The 19,034-nt window shown below is 35.1% G+C and overlaps 2 protein-coding genes across 4 annotated transcripts in view; one reads left to right on the forward strand and one right to left on the reverse strand.

Moving 5' to 3' along the window:
* The window catches only part of LOC115882934 (leucine-rich repeats and immunoglobulin-like domains protein 1), a 59,625-nt gene extending 53,914 nt beyond the window's left edge, over positions 1-5,711 (reverse strand). Inside the window, exon 1 of the mRNA XM_030901201.1 lies at positions 5,693-5,711. The gene's annotated coding sequence lies outside the window, so the exon portion shown is untranslated. The remainder of the gene's footprint in view (positions 1-5,692) is intronic.
* LOC115882935 (lysozyme-like) overlaps positions 1-19,034 on the forward strand; it is a 33,587-nt gene that overhangs the window by 12,037 nt on the left and 2,516 nt on the right. For all 3 annotated transcript variants that reach the window (XM_030901204.1, XM_030901203.1, XM_030901202.1), the window contains exons 2-4: positions 3,240-3,534; positions 8,935-9,023; positions 10,491-10,554. In XM_030901204.1, coding sequence (XP_030757064.1) covers positions 3,393-3,534; positions 8,935-9,023; positions 10,491-10,554 — 295 coding nt within the window. In that variant the 5' untranslated portion in view covers positions 3,240-3,392. The remainder of the gene's footprint in view (positions 1-3,239; positions 3,535-8,934; positions 9,024-10,490; positions 10,555-19,034) is intronic.

A 19,034-nucleotide genomic window follows, 5' to 3' on the forward strand; every position in this document is an offset into this window, starting at 1 on the left:
TTTTAGAGCTGCGATTTATATTACAATAATATTGAAATATATATATTTTTTAACAATGAAAAAGAATATCCCGGAACCTGAAAAAGAAAGATGATCAATTAATGACTTAAATTAGTTCAAAATACATTTTGCAAATAACTAGTGAATTGGAAAGATAAACATACTATTAAAAAGACATTTTAGTAGTATATTATCATCTATTTACTGATAATACATAAGTATATAATAGGTAAATAACATGCATAAGGCACTATGATACAACTACCTGTATCATGATAACACACTAACATCACAAAAAATATATGCTAATTTAAATTTCTTTAATGGTCTAATGAAACACTATCTAGCCTCAATGCATGCCATTCCAAAGGCAAAAAAAACTGTTATACCAAATAAATATAAGCTGAATAAAACATAAACCAAGCCAATGTGCATAAACAACCAAAAAATGCATCAAAAAATACTTTTATCAGATCATGCCCTTGGATATATTATGTATTTTATATATCGCACATCCCGTTCAAAAGTTTACTAACTCAAAATAGAGAATATAGAGAACATTGTCAGGAGAAGTAAAAGAAAATTTAAGTTAACGCAATATGCTCCTTTTTGCATATTAATGGCCAAATAATGTAATGTTGATTTAATAAAAATTTAACTGGCATCCTTCTGAGGTATAAATCAGATTAAAAGGACATTGTTTTTGTAATAATTGTTTGTTCTGTAAACATTTTTTGAAGACAATACAGTTTTGAACGGGCTGTGCGATATAAACAAGGATCTTACTATTATTTGAGGTTATAAAGTATTTAAATAATATAAAACATAATCAAAATCATTTTTCATCATAAATTATAGAGGTACTTACGTGTTTTGATATTATTATCAGGAAATAATACGTTTAATTAAACAGGTACGCTGCCAGGCAAGTTCTATGGCGGGTCTTTGCAAAAAGTTGAAATCTAAAAATACAAAACTACGTTTACATCTTAGTTGTATTTACGAATACAGTATCTGTGTGTAATTTCTGACTTACCAGTTAATTGAATAATCGCATTAAATACATCCAAATGGTAATTTAATATTGTAAAAAGCAAAATTGTTTTAAATCACTTGCCAGGACAGCCGGCCAGCTTTTTTGTTGACAAAATGACCGCGGTATCATGATTTAAGCAATGTGAGTGACAAAGAAAGCCAATGCCTGGCAAATGTTGCTTTCTCTGTCGTTTATCCTGGCACGTTTAAATTTGACTGTTGCCTATTTTCCCATACAAGTGACACACCCGTGTAAATACCGTATTATCACAAATACCTGTGGTATTATAGTAAAAATTGATCGACATATAATGACAGAATATTGAATATTGACACAAATAGGCTAAAATGGGTGCGATTGTAACTTTTAAAAAAATTATCTTACAACTGCTTGACAGTGGAATTCTGTAAAACTTTCACTATACCCTCCTCGTAATTTTTTGAGTTCTGTTTGCACATATTATAAAGCCTTAATCTTCAAGAATAAGTGCCAGTTCTTTCACAGGTATTACAATGCTCCACAGTTGAGCATTAGAATCTTTAGTGAATAAGAAAATAAAACACTGATTCACCACAATACACCAAAACACTTATTAAGCACTGGTCGCGCGTTTCGCTAACCATGTTGTACATATGTTTTGATATGAGTGTATTGCGGTGAATTAGCGTTTCATTTTGCTCTATCTGCTCTGTCCAAATCATACGATTTTTCCAAGCAAAAGTTTGTGAAGTGCTTCCAACTTCTTAACTTGGATTTTTTTCTTTTACTGTTGTTTGACTGCTGAATCTCCTGACGAATACTCTCTTTCCTTTTTTTTACCACAACAAATCATTTTGCTCATGCTGTGCTACAGAAATTTTACTCCAAAACCGGCAGCTTTCATTCCTAAGTTTAATATTATAAGTCTTTTATCTATGACTCCTAAGTTAGGGTCAAAATCAATGAGAAAAGAATGTAACGCCCATATACCGGCTGCAGCAGAATTTGTGATGTTAGACGCCATTTTTTTGGTTGTAACGAATGAGTCATCAGCTAGTAATTTGTTCAGCTTTCAAGGGTAAAAGCTGCAGCGATAAAAAAGAGGTCGGCGTCGGCTGTTTACATTTTTCACTTGCCGTTCAATCTGGATGAATTAACGGTTCGTTGAACGCTTCTTTCAACAAAAGTAGGAAGACCGTCAACTTGTTCAATTTTAGTGTACACTTTGGATGAGACAGTGATGAAAGGAAATTTATACTTATCACTTTGGATGATTCATCCAAGTTGTACATCCAAAGTGACAAATGTAAATGAGCCTTAATATACCAAATCTCGTTTTTTTATCTGAAAAAATAAAAAAGTTATAGGGGGTAAGCCACTTTTGACATGCACCCGGTATGTACTTGCTATGATATACGACAATATGATACGTCGATACTAGTTTTGTACCTTTAGTTAACATTTTAATACGTTTTTTCCACAATTAATTAGTATGACACCACGGCATACACCATGCACCATAGGCGTAGTCATAACATTATTTGTCGAAAATATAAATATCTCTTCAAGCAGCTAAGTTAAGGAAAATATGTGCCACGGCACTGTTTGGAGGGATGGTAACAATTTGGTTTCGGATGTTATTAGTCCTTGTATTCTTTAGTCATTGGTCAAAATTGATATTTTATTTTACTCTGATTAGGGTTTTACCTGCACATGACAACTGAACTACAACACAACAAAACCTTGTAGTTTTGCTGGTGTCTTTAAACAGTACCTATAAATATTGTTTTATTAGATGTAACAATGACACTCTTTGTGGCGAGGCTGTACATTTGACATTGCAGGCGAGGCACAAAAACTCATTTTTACTCCGAATCGAACATGCTAATTTTTTCAAACGTCACAAATAAGTTTTTAAACAATTGCAAACACTGCAAATAATATAAAAATATTTAAAAGTAATACCTTGTAAGTACCTAATTATATGTCAAGAAACTATGATTACACTCGTTGAGTTTGGCACTTCATGTCATTTTAATAATATATTTTCATACTTTTATGTTTAGGCGTAAAAGTGCTTTTAAAATGACTTTTTATATTGTCAATTACGTAGCAATACTTTTGTAAAGTTTGAAAAAAAAAATATTTTATTTTATTTATTTAAAAATTAAGTACCATCACTTTCTACGTCGTCCAAACATTAATTCGCCTTTTCCTTTTTCAGGCATACCTACGTACGTACGACCATCGCGGCGGATCGTGCCGAAAAAATTCCACCGGTACGTTTTATTCGGCCTAACTAACCGAATCGGCGGCACAAGAAAACTTTTGGCAGTACCCGACGGCGTAGGTAGTACTACTTTAATTAGGACCGGTCATGAGGAGCCGATTCGCGGTACTTTTTGCCCTGATGGTGGCCGTGCTGATGGGGAACGTGGCGCAGGCCAAAGTGTACACCAAATGCGGCCTCACCAAAGAACTGCTGAATAATGGATTCGAGAGGAGTTACGTGGGGAATTGTAAGTCGGGTGAAGTATATGAAGGCAGAGGAGGGCGATAACCCGCCCTTGTTTACCTTATTAGGCTTAGAATGTGCCAAATTGATTCGTACTTATTTATCATATACAGGGTGGAAATTAATAAGTGCAAAAAATTCAGGAGGCGATTACTTTTTTATAGATAAGAGCTTATTTCTAGTGATGGGAAAATGCAAGAGCAAGACCAAGATCACCAAGGTCTTAGATTACCTCTAGGTTATATTCTCCAGTCCGATCCTTTGCACAAAGCCTAGCAACTTGAAGACTGACCCGTCCATATAGCTCTCTGTCAATGACCTATAATTGCCTATTACAGAGAACCGCACATTTGCCAGTGGTGGTATTCTTGACCCCATTCACAACTTTGTGTATACGCATTACACATATTTATGCATTATGCATTTACATATATAGGGAAATTAAAGTAACTTTGGTTGCACATCATAATACGACCACCAGCAAACTACATAAAACGACGCATGGTGTCATTGATGACGTGCAACCAAAGTTATTTTAATTTATGTATACGCATGTATTGTTATATGGAGATTATATATATTTCTCGGAGATGCTGTTGATACTTGAAGAGACAGGCTGTCGCATGGACATGCGACATGACAAGTAGTGTTCTGCAGTTTTTTCGTTTGACAGAACCTGCAGATGGCTTCATCCCTCAATCCCATTCACTACAGCTTTGACTGTTTTTCTGTCTTTGATTATCAGGTCTGCCTGATAAGCAAGGACAGAAAGGCAATCAAAACTGTAGTGGGTTTACTAACAGGGCATTGTAAGCTAAATAGACATCTAAAGCTGATGGGACTGACAGACGAAGCTATGTGTAGGTTCTGCCAATCTGAAGAACAAACAACAGAACACATTTTATGTCGGTGGGACAACCTGGCAAATGTGCGGTTCTCAGTAATAGGCAATGATAGGCGATTGCCAGGGAGCTACATGGAGGGTTCAGTCTCCAAGTTGCTAAACTTTGTGAAAAGGCTAGGAGTGGGGAATGTAATCTAGTGATTAGAAGAGGACTACAATAGATCTGATAAGGTCGCAGTGGATCAGGCCGAAAGCCACCTCTAGAATTCTAATCTAATCTATCAGGTCTGCCGTGAATTTTGGCGAATGTTCTATTATGAACTTTTTCGCTTGTCTCTGCCCTTGTGAATTTCTCCACCATTTTAGGGATTTTTTGGTCACCCATCGTTTTCTGGCCATTTTCGTGACTACTTTTGCAACGCCGCAGAAGAGTTCTGGGCGTATGAGTGGCATTGATGAGTCTTGTTGGGCCATTTCATCTGCCTTTTCCCTCGTGACCTGATACCTTCGTGACCTGGTATTGCCCTTGTGACCCCTGTGAACCTCGTGTGAACCTCAATGTCCCTTGCTCTTGATCTTAAGGTACGCGTGTCGAAATAGAATCAATTCACTTAACTTAAATTAGACCGTTCAGGCAGACAACGCGCTGTCTGTTCAGGCTGCAGCGTCGCGTTTAACGTCGTGCTAGCGTCCGCTGAGCGTCGGGGTTCGAGTTCAATGGGCGGACGCGACGCAAACACGACGCGACGTTCGACGCTCTCAGCCTGAATGTACCTTTACTGCTCTGACAAGTCTCGCACTTTTTTTAACAAGATAAATTTCAACATAGAAATTAATTAAATTAAACATTAAATAAATAGTATTTTAAGTAATTTAATTCAAATAAAACACAAATAATTTTGATCAAATATTAAGTTTTTATATGATTAAAAACAGACGAGCGCCTTATCTAATAATAACAATATTCGGTATGTTTCGTATACAGGTACGGACGAAAAGTTATTACTCTGCAAACCAGTTAAAAAATATGTAGGTGGCGCCCTCTACAAGTAGGAGTCATATTGACATCAAAATCAAATTTTTCATGTCAAAAAACCTCAAGACACCAATTGTCATCCAAATATTGACGTTACTTCAGAAATTATTTGGAAAAAATCGAAATAAAAATGTAACTTCTACACCCTGTATCTTAGAAACTAAGCATTTTAGGATCTACATTTATACGAACTTTTTTACTTATTTTTATCTGCAGAATATACTGCCGAAGTTTCCGGCATACAATTCGGACCACCCTGTATATATCTACGTAGGTACTTACTATCTATCTAGGTATAAATATTTCTTCCTTTGTGTCGATTTAAGAATTTGTTATATTTGTCCCATACCTGAAACAGAAAAGAATATATTAGAAATAAAGTAAATAAGTAATATTACAGAGTGATCTACAATCAATCAATTCACTACATATGAATTGAAATAATTGGCAAGTTTTGAGTTTGTTATTTTTGTGAAATCGACATATTTTTCATTGTAATAAATTACTATTTTGCACTATCTATAACTGTAGTGTCCCAACATGGAAAATAAATATTCACATAATCAAGGCGTATTTTCATCCCGGTGTTCAAAACAAGGTTAGAAATTGAACGTAATCAGCAAAGTAACTTTTAATCAATACAGGGTGCCAATTTTGATCGCGTTTTGTTATCAAAATTTATGACATTTATTAAATAATTAAAATTAGAAAACCTTCAGATTAAATTCATTTATTTATCACCTCGATATGATTAGTCTCAGATTATTATGGAAAAGGCATTTAAATATGGTAAAAAATTAATAATCTATAATTTTTGGTTTATTTTGTCACTAGTGATAACAGGTAAATAGTAAAATTTCTTATTATTATTGCTAACCAAACGAGCAAAATCTGAATAGATGTTTCAATCGTTATTGATCGCTTGGTAAATAATTCAGAAACAATTTTAATCAAGAACTTCAAAAAATCATAATCAAGAACCAAAAAATTCAAAATAAGATATAAAATTAATTTTAAAATTTCTGGGAATTCCTATATAATCAGTTCCAAAAATGTTAAATATATTTTCTCCAGCTGATATATGTTATGTTTGATGCTAGGAATCTACTCCCAAAAATGTAAACACACTTGTCCTTGATATATTGACATTGCAACACTGATTAACTAAAACATTCCAGACAATTTTATTATTGTTATGTATCTCTATCTATATCCTATTATTTTTGTGTATTTTGTTGTGTCTACAGTATGTCCCCGAATTGTCTTTACAAGAGGAAAAACTTTTGCTAAAAATCATAACGCGTTTTTATGGTGATATAATTTCGATTTCTTTTCATTTATTCTTTGATAGATGGTTATTATTAATTTTCATTAACGACATATGTTTGCTGTTGTTAAAGTATCACATTTTCCGATAATTATTATTACCCTTTCCCTAACATCGAACTAAATAAATATTGGGCTTCTTTAACATTTAAAAACAGAAAAAAATATGACGTCTATTAAAATTATATCAATAATAATCTATCAAAGAATAATAACGAAATTAAAAAAAAATCATGTTCATTTTTAATTTTCTCTAAAACGGTATGGAAATTTGGAAAAGTATAACCGTATACACTACTGGCAAAGGAATATTAGCAATAGGAGGTTTTCAATGCGATAAAAAAAGATGGTAAGGCTGCAAAATACACTGCAGTGCAACAGAGACGGATAAAGTGTCTTTTCCCTACCATCGTATAGGGGAAGTGATCATAGAAGTGATACGACGAGAGAGCCCCTGCGAGAGGGGGCGCCGGGCGGGTCTTTAAGACGCTTGTGTGGGGGCTACCGCCTACTAATAGAACAGAATCGAAAAAATAGAAACAGGACGGACAGTGTTGCCATTCAATTAAATCGAAATTATGTTGGCTTGTCAAAATCCTAAATCTTCTAATCCCATTATCTTGCCTACTTAATGAAATATTAAATAAAGTACGAAACAATTTTACGAATGTTTTCTCTAGGCACATAACTTCTTTCTAAAACGAAAAGTAACATGCAAAACTTTGATATCATTTCTAAAATAGCAAGTGCAATTCTATGAAATGGCAATACTGTACGATCTTCCTAGCAGTCGCCCCGACACAGTCGGTCGGCGGCGGCGCTTCACAAAGCCGCGGCTGTGACAAAGGAATTAGGCCGAAAAAAACTTTATAAGGAGTAGACGAACAGGGTTGCCGGGTTTGTTAGATTATAATTCCATACGAGAACAAAATTCTCGGTAGATCTTCAACAAAAATTAAAAGTACAGAAACGAAATAAAATATAATATTTAAGTCCAAAATTAGCATTCCTATGTGTCGTAATAATAGATCACTCAAATAAAATACAAATATAATAAATATAACAAGAATTAGAAATAGCTAGGTATATTATTTAATATTAAAAAAAATATTGAATTAAATAATATTAATATATTAATAAAAACATATAAAACTATAACAAGTAGGGATAGCAGTCACAAATTAGTGTAGCAGTCACTTTTTACCTTTGTACAAATTTTGATCAGTGATATCTAAAATTAATTTCATTTCAATGGGAAGCTGTAGCAACTCTCAACTCTTTTTCATATTAATATTTTTTTGACGGGAAAATCACTAAAATATTTGTCCGAATTTAGGTTGTTTCTTAACTTAAATTTTGTTTTTTGTTTACATTTTTTGGGGAAAATATGGGTTCAACTTTAGTAGATGAATGAAATAAAATCTTTTCAAAAGATATCAACTTCTTCGGGCATGTCGCCAATACCGCGCCTAATAAGGAGTAATAAGGAGTAATAAGGATTTTTAGGAATATCTCTGTAACTCTGCAACTAGACAGAACGATGACCTGTATGTGTGTTATTACTAAATAAAATTTAATGAAACAATAATAAAGTCAAATTATACAGATTCCAACACGGCAGTCGCTTAATTTTTAGTCAAATAAGTCAGCTTTTTATAAGTGCTTCTATTGTAAAAACTAAAGACGCAGTTGAATATATCGTTAGATTTTTCTTTAAATCGGTAGATCGGTAGCTTACAGACGAAACCGGTAGACCTGGCAACTCTGTGATGAACTGACGGGAGTCAGAATAGCGAGGTGCGGAGGCGCGGGAAGGGAAATAAAATAATGGCGATAAATAAAGGGCAGGGAGATGGGTATCATGAGTGATGGGAGGTGGCGGAATTTCCAAAATTTGTTATCTTATTGGAGTTTGTCTAAGTAGACAGTCGTAGTGGAAGTGGAAACGGGGAAATTGTTGTCCATCTCTGTTTAAGCATAGACTTTTTATAGGCGTTTCATTCCAATGCATGTAATTCCTATGCCTAGAGATCCATTGCCGGGCCTGTATATCCCGTTTAGAACAAGCACATATTTTTATAAAGAATGCATTTTTCTCAAAATGTCAGTAATAAAGAAGTTTTTCCTCTTGTAAAGACAATCCGGGTACATACTGTATATTGTTTTATAATATTCCTGATGATTTTTTTTATTTATAGGGGTTTGTCTTGTTGAAAGCGAGAGTGCCAAAAATACATCTAAAGTTACCGACAAAGCCGACCGAACGAAATCCTTAGGGCTCTTTCAGGTATATAAAAATTGAATTTATATATTTTTGCTTTAATAATCTCATAATTATTTTAAAAGGCATACCTACGTATACCTAAAGCCGGTCCCACACGATGTGGCAAACACCTTCCAACGTTGGATACATAAACATTTGCCACATCGTCTAGGAGACACTTGTCAATTGCAATATTATCGAAACCTATGCCAAATGCTGGTTACAACTTCGGAACCAACGTTGGATGCATCATGTAGGACCGACTTAAACATATTATATAGTTAACTCTATTTATAAAACAGCCCTTACAGTAGGTACTCGCGTAGTAAGCTGTACTAGGTCAAAGTCGAATAGCGAAGAAGATTATTTTGTGTTTCCTCGTCTAAAATGAAACTATAAGCCGAGAGAAGGAAAAGTTAGATCAAGAAATTTAAAATAACCCTCTTCCCAATCGACCTAGACCTACTTCGGCATACTTCGCGAGTAGTGTAGTAGTCGTTTATGATTTTATGATATTATAATATACCAAAATTCTTAAGGTAAAAAAACATGGTTGAAACATATCAACATCTTTTTTTAAAATGCTTATTGTATACCGGGTGCCACTCGAAAATGGCTCACTCATATAACTTTATTATTTTTTAGATAAAAAAAAACGAGATTTAGTATGTTAGTATGACATAAATTAGGATTGATAGACGCATTGAATTGTTTTTGGTCACTTCCTGTTTCACCGGAAATGACTACAACTTTTGATTTTTAAATGGCACCCTTGGTATATTTCTACTTTATTCGATAGAAAATGACACCCTGATTAGAATGACATATCATATGACAACTTTTGACGTTTATATTTAAAAAAAATCGGATTTAAATTTCAATCTAGAGTGTCATAATGGCTGTGTTAAAAACACTAATGTTTAATCAAGGAGCCTTGGAAAGATAGATTTGGTCGTCTAATGTTTTTCGTGTCTTGTCCTGGCCGGTTAAAAGATGCCCAAATCGTATTTTTAATCATATCTCAATTTTTTCAAATGGAACAAGTGTGGCTCATTAGCATATTTGGAAAAGGCATTTTTTTACGAATAATTTGGTACCACACAGTTTGGTGTTTCGTATTTTGAGTCAAATTGTCGATATGTACCGCCTGTTCAAATAAACCATATGCAAAAATGTAAAAAGTTGACATAACATCTGTCATTCTATTATATATAGTATCATTTTCTATCGAATAAAGTAGAAATATACCGAGGATGCCATTTAAAAACCAAAAGTTGTAATAATTTCCGGTGAAACAGGAAGTGACCAAAAAAATTGAATACATCCAATAAATCCTAATTTATGTCATATACTAACATACCAAATCTGTTTTTTTTATCTGAAAGAATAAAAAAGTTATAGGGGGTGAGCCACTTTTGAGACGCACCCCGTATATTTAATGCAATTTATGTTGTTCTTGTAGTAATTCATCAATATGTTCTTTATTAACAGATAAATAGCAAGGATTGGTGTAAATTTGGCTCGGTAGGAGGAAAATGCCAGATAAAATGTGAAAGTAAGTCTATACTGCTTGGTTCTTTGAGTATTAGTGTGGGTTTACAAGCATCCGTAACGTGTCGTCGAATTTCAAAAATGACAGATCATACTTGAACATGACTGAAGCGACTAAACAACGAACGACGCATGATGGATGCATATAAATCCACACTTAGTCCTAACTTTTAACATTAACCCTAAAAAATTAACTTTAAGAACATAAAGAAATGCATAGTAAATGTTGTTCATGTTTCTCCCACTTGTCTTATGCACTTGCGCTCATATATAGTTAGTAAACATGCATTTGTTCATAGAAAATTTACGCGTACAAAGACTTATTCTTAGAAATACGAAAAAATCGAGACAGGATGTTCACGAAATAAATACAAATCGTTTTTTTATGGAAAATTTTAACAGCTGAACTTAGCGTGAACTTCTGTAATCTTCATTATTTATCATAGGAGATATCATTATTCGCGGCAGGTACTGTAGGCTACTTCTTCTTTGACACGTCTACAACCAATAAAACAGAATAAAATGACCGGACAGTAGCAGCGATGTAGTTCTAAATTCAAGCAAAAAAAAGCCCGAGTTGTGCACCGCGCAGCGCAGCACAGCAGTGCTCGTCAATGTGAACTATTGAGAACCCACAGTTTGAATTATTTACTGTGGCAATATGGACACGCACCAATAGATAGATTCATAATAGTCCAATCATAATAGAGAGACAATAAATACCATTTATAAATCGTCAACACGTATTAAATTAACCTTAAGAATAAAAACTATTCCATATTCTATCTACTCTAAACTAAAATTTAATAGAATAGGATTTATTTCATATATAAATTTGTCTTGTGAGCCATAATACTGTCCAACAACAATTTGTATCTGCAATACCATAAACACATCCCGATTTCGTGTGTAACGCCCTAAAGCCCGACCCGTTTATTTCCCAGATAGCCGGGAATTAATTTAAGTTATCTAGCTTTTGCAGCAAACTATATTGGTCTGTGTAGTAGAGTTCCACTCAAATTAGGATTAGATAAGACGCCTGATGAAATACGGGTATATTCGGCGAACAACAACAAGATTATTAATAATTTGAATTATCAGAACTGTATTACCTACCTATTTTGGAATAACATAAGAATATTGTAAAATATAGGTACCTACAAATAAAATCCATGATAAATATACAGAATAATTTATTAAGTAGCAATCGTAAATATCTGTGATTGTATTGTATTTTACTAAGAGTGAGTCCCAGGTGGGACCCTCCACTGAGGCCGCGAGGGCCTATTGTGGCTCAGTTTCTACAAGCTCTTTAATAGAAAAAGAGCATTAAAGTTCGCCCTCAAGACCTAGCCTTCTAACATAGGCTGTTATGTCCGAGGGTGATATGTCTTCTAGGTCTGATAAGTCAAACCAACACATTTCCGCAAATAATAAGCCGTTTCTCGGCTTATCCCATTCGTCCCTATTCGGAAACAGGACGTTGTAGATGCGCATCAAGAGTTGGATTGGTGGTGTGAGATCCGAGACCATTCCCAGAATCTCATCCGATTGTAGTTCGTCTACTAGTCGGTTTTGTATGAACATGATTGTTCCTTGGCTCTCTCGTGCCATATTTAGAAACCTATATGTAGCTCATCTCGCCTCCCTCTCCAAAATAATTTGAAGAGGAGGTAAGTCGAGTAGGGTTTCCATAGCTTTTGACGGCGTAGAATGAAAGGCACCAGTCACCGCTAAGCATGCTTGTCGTTGTAATTTTGACAGTTTATTCTTTGCCGCTGTTTGGTTGGCTTTCTGCCACCAGGCAACTGCGCCATACGTGATAATAGGTCTGATGGCTGTCACGTATAGCCAGTACATATTTTTGGGGTTTAATCCCCAGTTTCTACCACAAATTCGGCGGCATGCCCATAGAGCATAGCAAGCCTTTTTTGATATTTTTTCCAGATAGGAGTTCCAGCTAAGTTTTTAATCCTAGATACTTAACTTCCTCCGCAAACGGAATTGTCTCACCAAGAAGACTGGGCGGTTTTAGTTTGTCTGTTTTCCTTCTTCTGGTGAATGGTATGATCACGGTTTTCTGTGGGTTTACACTTAATTGTTCCAGTGTGCATCAGCCGTGAATTGCATCTAAGACTTCCTGTATTTTTGAGGAGATGTCCTCCTCTTTGTGTCCTTTTACTAGGATTACCAGATCGTCCGCGTATGCCTGTGCTTCAACCTCATATGCATCGATGATTGCCATCAGGTCATCCGCTAACAGGGTCCACAGAAGAGGAGAGAGAACTCCTCCTTGCGGGCATCCCCTGCCCGGAACAAACCTGACGGGCTCACCGCTGAGCGAGGTCGTTACTATTCGATTTTTGAGCATTTGCTCAATCCATTCAGTTATGGTTGCTTCAACTCCTCGGGCTTTTACAGCACCTAGGAGCGATTGAGGGGTAACATTGTTAAATGCTCCCTCAATGTCTAAGAATATCCCTACCGCAATTTCCTTGCGATGAAAGGTGTTCTTAATTTCCCCCACCAAATTGTTGAGGGCCAGTTCTGTTGATTTTCCCTGCTGATAGGCATATTGTCGGACATTCAGGGGATTAGACGTAAGGATCCTTCCCCTAATATGCCCATCCAACACCTTCTCCAGGGTCTTCAGCAGAAATGATGTAAGGCTTATTGGTCGATATGAGTCAGGTTGTAGGTTTTGTTTCCCCACCTTCGGTATATATACCACCTTTGCTCTCGTCCAATCCGCTGGCATGTGTGACCACGCCAGACTAGCCCTAAATATCTGTGATATCAAGAAGATTTAAAATTCATATATCCAAGATTGGAAGACTTAAAAGCCATACATACAGGGTGAGTCTTAAATAAGTGCAAATATTTTAAGGGGGGGGGGGGGTAATATATTTCGACTTCAGAAACACGATTATGAGTTTTTCTTCGCGAATTTTTTTTTGAAAATTTGGAATTTTTTGAAAACTTTTTTAGATTTTTTTTAGTTTTTAGTTAAGAAACAAAATTTCTTGATAATATGGCAACATAGGTAGTAAATTAAATTCACAAGGAAGGAAAATGCAGAATAGATCCAGTGGTTCTCAAAATTTTAGCAAAAAATCTTTTTTGGAAATTTTCAAAGTAAAATAACTTTGAAACACGGTAAAGAGAAAATGTGTTTCTTTTATCGAGATCTAGAGGCTCATCCTGTATATACAAAGATTCTAATTAACACAAGTTCGTAGTAGAATTATCTTGATATACAGGGTGTCAAAAAATTGTGTATCTAAATTCGGTGGGTGATTCTGCGGATAAAAATAAGACAAAAAATTCCTATGAACATATGCCTTAAAATGCTTCCCGAAGAAGTTACAACCCTCAGTAGTTTTAGGATTTAGATTAGTTTTGATAACGGTAAGTGATACATCTGAAAGAAACGTTGTAAGCTGGGAGTTAACTTCCAACCTAACTGGGAGTTAAGTTAACAAACCAGTTCCTAACAAATACAGGAGTTAGGCAGGGATGTGTCTTCGGGCCTCTTCTATTCAACATATTTATGGCAGCGTTCTCTATTATCGTAGACAGTAAACTGCAGAAAAGAGGAATGGACATTAGATTCGACGGTGCCGGCGCGCGGCGGCGCGGCGGTCTGTTCAACATAAAAAGACTCAGGGCAAAAACACGTACAAAATTCATCACAGAACTTCAATACGCTGATGACAAGAAATGCTGAACACATATACCTGGGCAACCGAGGTTTTCGGTCTAAAGCTGATCATCGATAAAACTAAAATCATGTGCACTCCCCCGGAAAATCATAACAGTGCTATAAAAGTCGGAGAAGAACTATTGGAATATGTAGCGGAATTCAATTACCTCGGCGGATTAATTTCGGAAAAGGCCAATATCGACTCTGAAATTCAGCACAGAATTAGCAGCGCCTCAAGAGCATTCTGGAAATGAAAAGACAGGTTTTTCTAGACAGGGGTTTCTTTTGGCGCAGGGCAACAAAATAATGAGATTTTTGAATGTCCGGAGTGCGGAAGAGTGATAACATCACGTATCGGACTTTTCAGTCACAGAAAAGGCCATGAAAGCACAGAAAAGCTCATGACAAGCTTACCTTGTGTAACCATGTTCTGATGCATGTCAAATACTTGTCATCGAGTAATGGCAGTCAGGGGGGTGACAGTAAACCGGAAAATTGGAAACAGTTCTGGCGCGGTCCTACCCAGGCAGAAAGCATGGCTTTCTAGACTGTCCTAGACAAAAATCTGAATATTTCTATATGATTTCTGTCAATTCCTGTTACGGATCATTTTTATGCACGTCGGTGTCCTCTTCTTTTGTCTGTGTGTCAGCCATGTGTCGTGTCAACTCCCGAGGCCTCTGGCAAGGTCGGGCGCCATTTTAATTTTTGCCGTTTAGATTTGATTGGAAGTTTGTTTATGATATTTCGGCTTAAATTTATAAGTACAAAGAGGTTTTTTGTTATAAAGTTCCTTGTTAACGCTTTAATAAAGTATATATGATATTAATTACATGAAGAAAATGATGAAATCGACGTTTCTGCATGTAGTAGGTATGGGCCATATTATATGTAAAAATAGGTAATATATTAACTGTTTTTATATTTTTTTAGCTTTAGACCCAAGGATCTTGGGATATTCTTTACCAAGGATTAGACTGATGGGTGATTTTGAGCAATTGAAAGCAAGTTATACAAGGTAAATTATGATTATTGAACTATTATTAGCCTACAGTTATCTATAAGATGAACAGAAATGCGTAATTAATCACATATGTATTTTCATAGCAATAATGCAATAAATCTATGTGCAGGGGCGGATACAGGAATTTATTTTAGGGGGGGCCCAAAATAAAAAGCAATGTAGAATATGCTTTTTAGGGCGCCATTTTTAACCAAAAAGCCTAATATTTTACACAATTTACAGATTTTAGGGGGGGGGGCCGGGCCCCATGGGCCCCCCTCTGTATCCGCCACTATCTATGTGTGTAGATTATTTTTAAAATACAAATAAGGTATTAGATGTATATGTATCATATTTTTTATTCATTTTATTTTCATTCAAGTCCTGTTTGATTTAATTCACAAAAGTCTTATGTACCTATATTTATGTTTTTTTACATAATTTTTTTTTATTCCAGGTTTTGTGTGGGTTACTGTTGTCTTTTTCCTGCTTCCAGTTATTTAGTTTTACGCCCGTGACGCTGTGAAAACATTTATTTATCTTCAAATTTCTGTAAGCCAATGCACTCTGTTACTTTACTAATTCACTTTAACACAGTATCTCTGATATTATTTAAATAGTTGATATTGATACAGTAGTTTATGTGTTTATAGCTCTTTAATTTTGTTGATTTGTATATTTACATTGTTCTAAATTCCAAATAAATATTTTTGAGTAATTTTGTTGTATTATTTACTACTAGAAAGAGTAAAAAGTATATTAACCCTCATTTAAACCTTCTGAACAGCCCGCCATTAAAAACCAGAAACGGAACTAAATTTCATAAAATTGAAATTGTCATGTCTATGTCATGTCAAATGTCCCAGCCGCCATATCTGAAAATTAGTTACCCAGGCAGCCACGCTGTTTCCATAATTTAACATTGACTTGACACTTCTTCTTGTATTTATTATTTTATGATGGCAGTAAGTAAGTTAACGAAAATAAAAAAAATGGAAGGCCGACATTCTTTTAGTATCGATCTGTCGCCACATTCAAAGAAACGTTAAAAAAGTCGTGTTAACCAAATTTTATTTTAGCGTCCGTTAGTAAGACAATAATTTAAAAGTGCCAATTTTATTATTGTCAGTTAAAACCTAAGGTTAAAACCGAGTACCTAACTAAACCGTACTTAAACCCAACGATCTGGCGTACAATTTAAATATTCCTTCTCATCTTGTTCGATGAAAACGGCAGCGGCGGGAAAATTATGGCTCCCACACGTATTCAGCCTCGAAACTTTCCAGTTCAAAGGCAAGTTAGCGAAGACCTCTCGAGAGGGTGCTCTCGACTCTGTTGTGCACTTTAAGTGGCGCAATCTGTTTAAGTAGCTCGCGCGATTTTTGTTGCTCTTCGCTGCACGATTCGTTGACGAAAGTGGAAATTGTAGCTGCGGAGATCTTAAGCAAATTAGTTAATGGGCAGGAAGTAAATTGAAAGTGTGGGTTTATTAGAAATCTATGTAAAAAATGCAAAAATAAATTTATATAAAATTCTTGGTCTTTGTTCGAATCAAATGAAGATATGTACAGGGTGTCCCATTTTAGTTGAAATCATATTAGTAAAGATAGGAGGATGCCGTTTGCACAAACCTATGCCACTTTTTTGTCAAACGGAAGATGTTGTAAACAAAATTTTCATAGCCCTCTTCGTTTCTGAGCTACAGGGTCTTTTAGAAAATTTTGCTATTTGGAACAGTCCCCGTATCTCCTTTATTATCGATGATATCGAGAAGGTGAAAACTGATTTTTGTAGAACTTTTTACGTAGCATACAGTAGCGTAGTCTGTTTTTCTACGAAAAATTTTTTTTGGAAATTATGAACTAAAGTTATGTTTTTTCAAATGGAATGCCCTATATATTTATAAATCATATGATCCGGCTTGCTAGGAGCTTCTCAAAAATATATATGAATCTATATTTCTTTTCACTATTTACTGCACTATTTAAAATATGTCATTTTCTTATTATAATAGGCTGTGATAGATAACAAAAAAATCAAAATGGTATTTACTCAAATAGTCATGTACATATTAAACTTTTATTTGGAATTGATATATTTTTCTTTTGAACTGTTACCACTGAATCTCTAAATACATTTTTCTTTTTTTTTATAACGGAATTTATTACAACGGGATGGGTTTGCGTTGTAAACGATAGCTTCCAAGATTTACAAATAGCGGTAGAGAGTTAAGTTTCCCTAATATATAAAGAATTTATTAGTGGCTCCCAAAATAAAAGAAGAGGCAGATAGTAGTATACTTTTAATAATTCTTTAGTTTCTTTTATTATAAATCATGGCCTACTAATAAATATGATCTTTTAATAAAATGTTTTAAATATTGCAGTAAATAGTGAAAATAAATATAGAGTGATATATATTTTTGAGAAGCTTATGGCAAGCCAGATCATATAATCTATAAATATACAGGGTGTTCCATTTAAGAAAACATAATTTTAGTTCATATCTTTAAAAATATTCTTTTCGTAGAATAACAGACTACGCCAATGTACTACAATAAACAGTTTTCACCATCTCTCGATACCTTTAACAATAACAGAGATACAGGAGATGTCTCAAAAAAAGGCCCTGTAGCTCGGAAATGAAGGGCTATGAAACTTTTGTATATGGCATCTTCCGTTTGACAAAAAGTGGGACAGGTTTGTGCAAACCGCGCCCTTCTATCTTCACTAATAATGGAGATACCCTATGTTTTCAACCGAAATGGGACACCCTGTACAGGTTGATTCCAGGATATCAGATTCGTTGAGGAGATATAGTTTCTTATAGGCTTGGTGCATTCTTCGCCGGTGCTGCCACCATCGAAGAATATCGTAAACTACTAGTATATACAAATACACGGGTTTAAATACAGGGTGGCCCATCGAAAACGTTCCGCAAGGCATAACGGCCAGGGTATTTTTTTTGTCAAAAAATCCAAAAACACAGAGGGGGACAACTTTTGCCCCAAAAACGATTGCAAAATCTTCAATCCTCTAAGCGGGAGTGTCATCCCCCAACTTTTTTCAAATGGGAAGGGGGGTCAAGTGGCACCGCAATGAAAAGAGCTTTCTATTCTCTATATTTCCCCGCTTCGTTTTTGAAAATCGGTAGAGTCTTTGAGAAAATATGAAGGATTGAAATTTGAAAAGTTTATTTAAACATTTATCAAAGTAAATGATAATGATAAATTCCATCGACAAATTTGCTGTTTTTTCTTATTATTTCTAGATGTTTACGCATTTTTTCACTTGCCACAAGGTTGAACGATCAGTTGCGGTAGTTGCTAGATAGCTGTTCTGTGACTTGTGCGTTGAAGTTCTTCTCAATATCGTTCAACTGACCTACAATAGAATTTCCAAAAATACCAGCCCACACGTTCAATTTCTGAGGGCTTTGTGTATGCACCTCGTGAAAACCCATGGGGTTGTCCTCAGCCCAGTACCGACAGTTGTGCCTATTAACTACATCGTTCAAAAAGAAAGTACGCTCATCCGAAAAACACACATTAAATAGGAAATTATTATCATTCGCCACTCGTTCACTCATAGTTTCACAAAATTGCAAGCGACGATCAAAATCGTCTTCGTTAAGTTCTTGTACCAACTGAATTTTGTACGGGTGGAACTTGTGTTTTTTTTAATATCCTTTGGACACTTTTACGATTCACGCCGGTCTCATTGGCTAATTTTCTTGTACTCAGCGTACTATCCATGGCAACTTGGCCCAATACGAATAC

This window comes from Sitophilus oryzae, unplaced genomic scaffold (assembly GCF_002938485.1).
Source record: "Sitophilus oryzae breed Bouriz unplaced genomic scaffold, Soryzae_2.0 scaffold_1801_pilon_pilon, whole genome shotgun sequence".
Taxonomy (NCBI): domain Eukaryota; kingdom Metazoa; phylum Arthropoda; class Insecta; order Coleoptera; family Curculionidae; genus Sitophilus; species Sitophilus oryzae.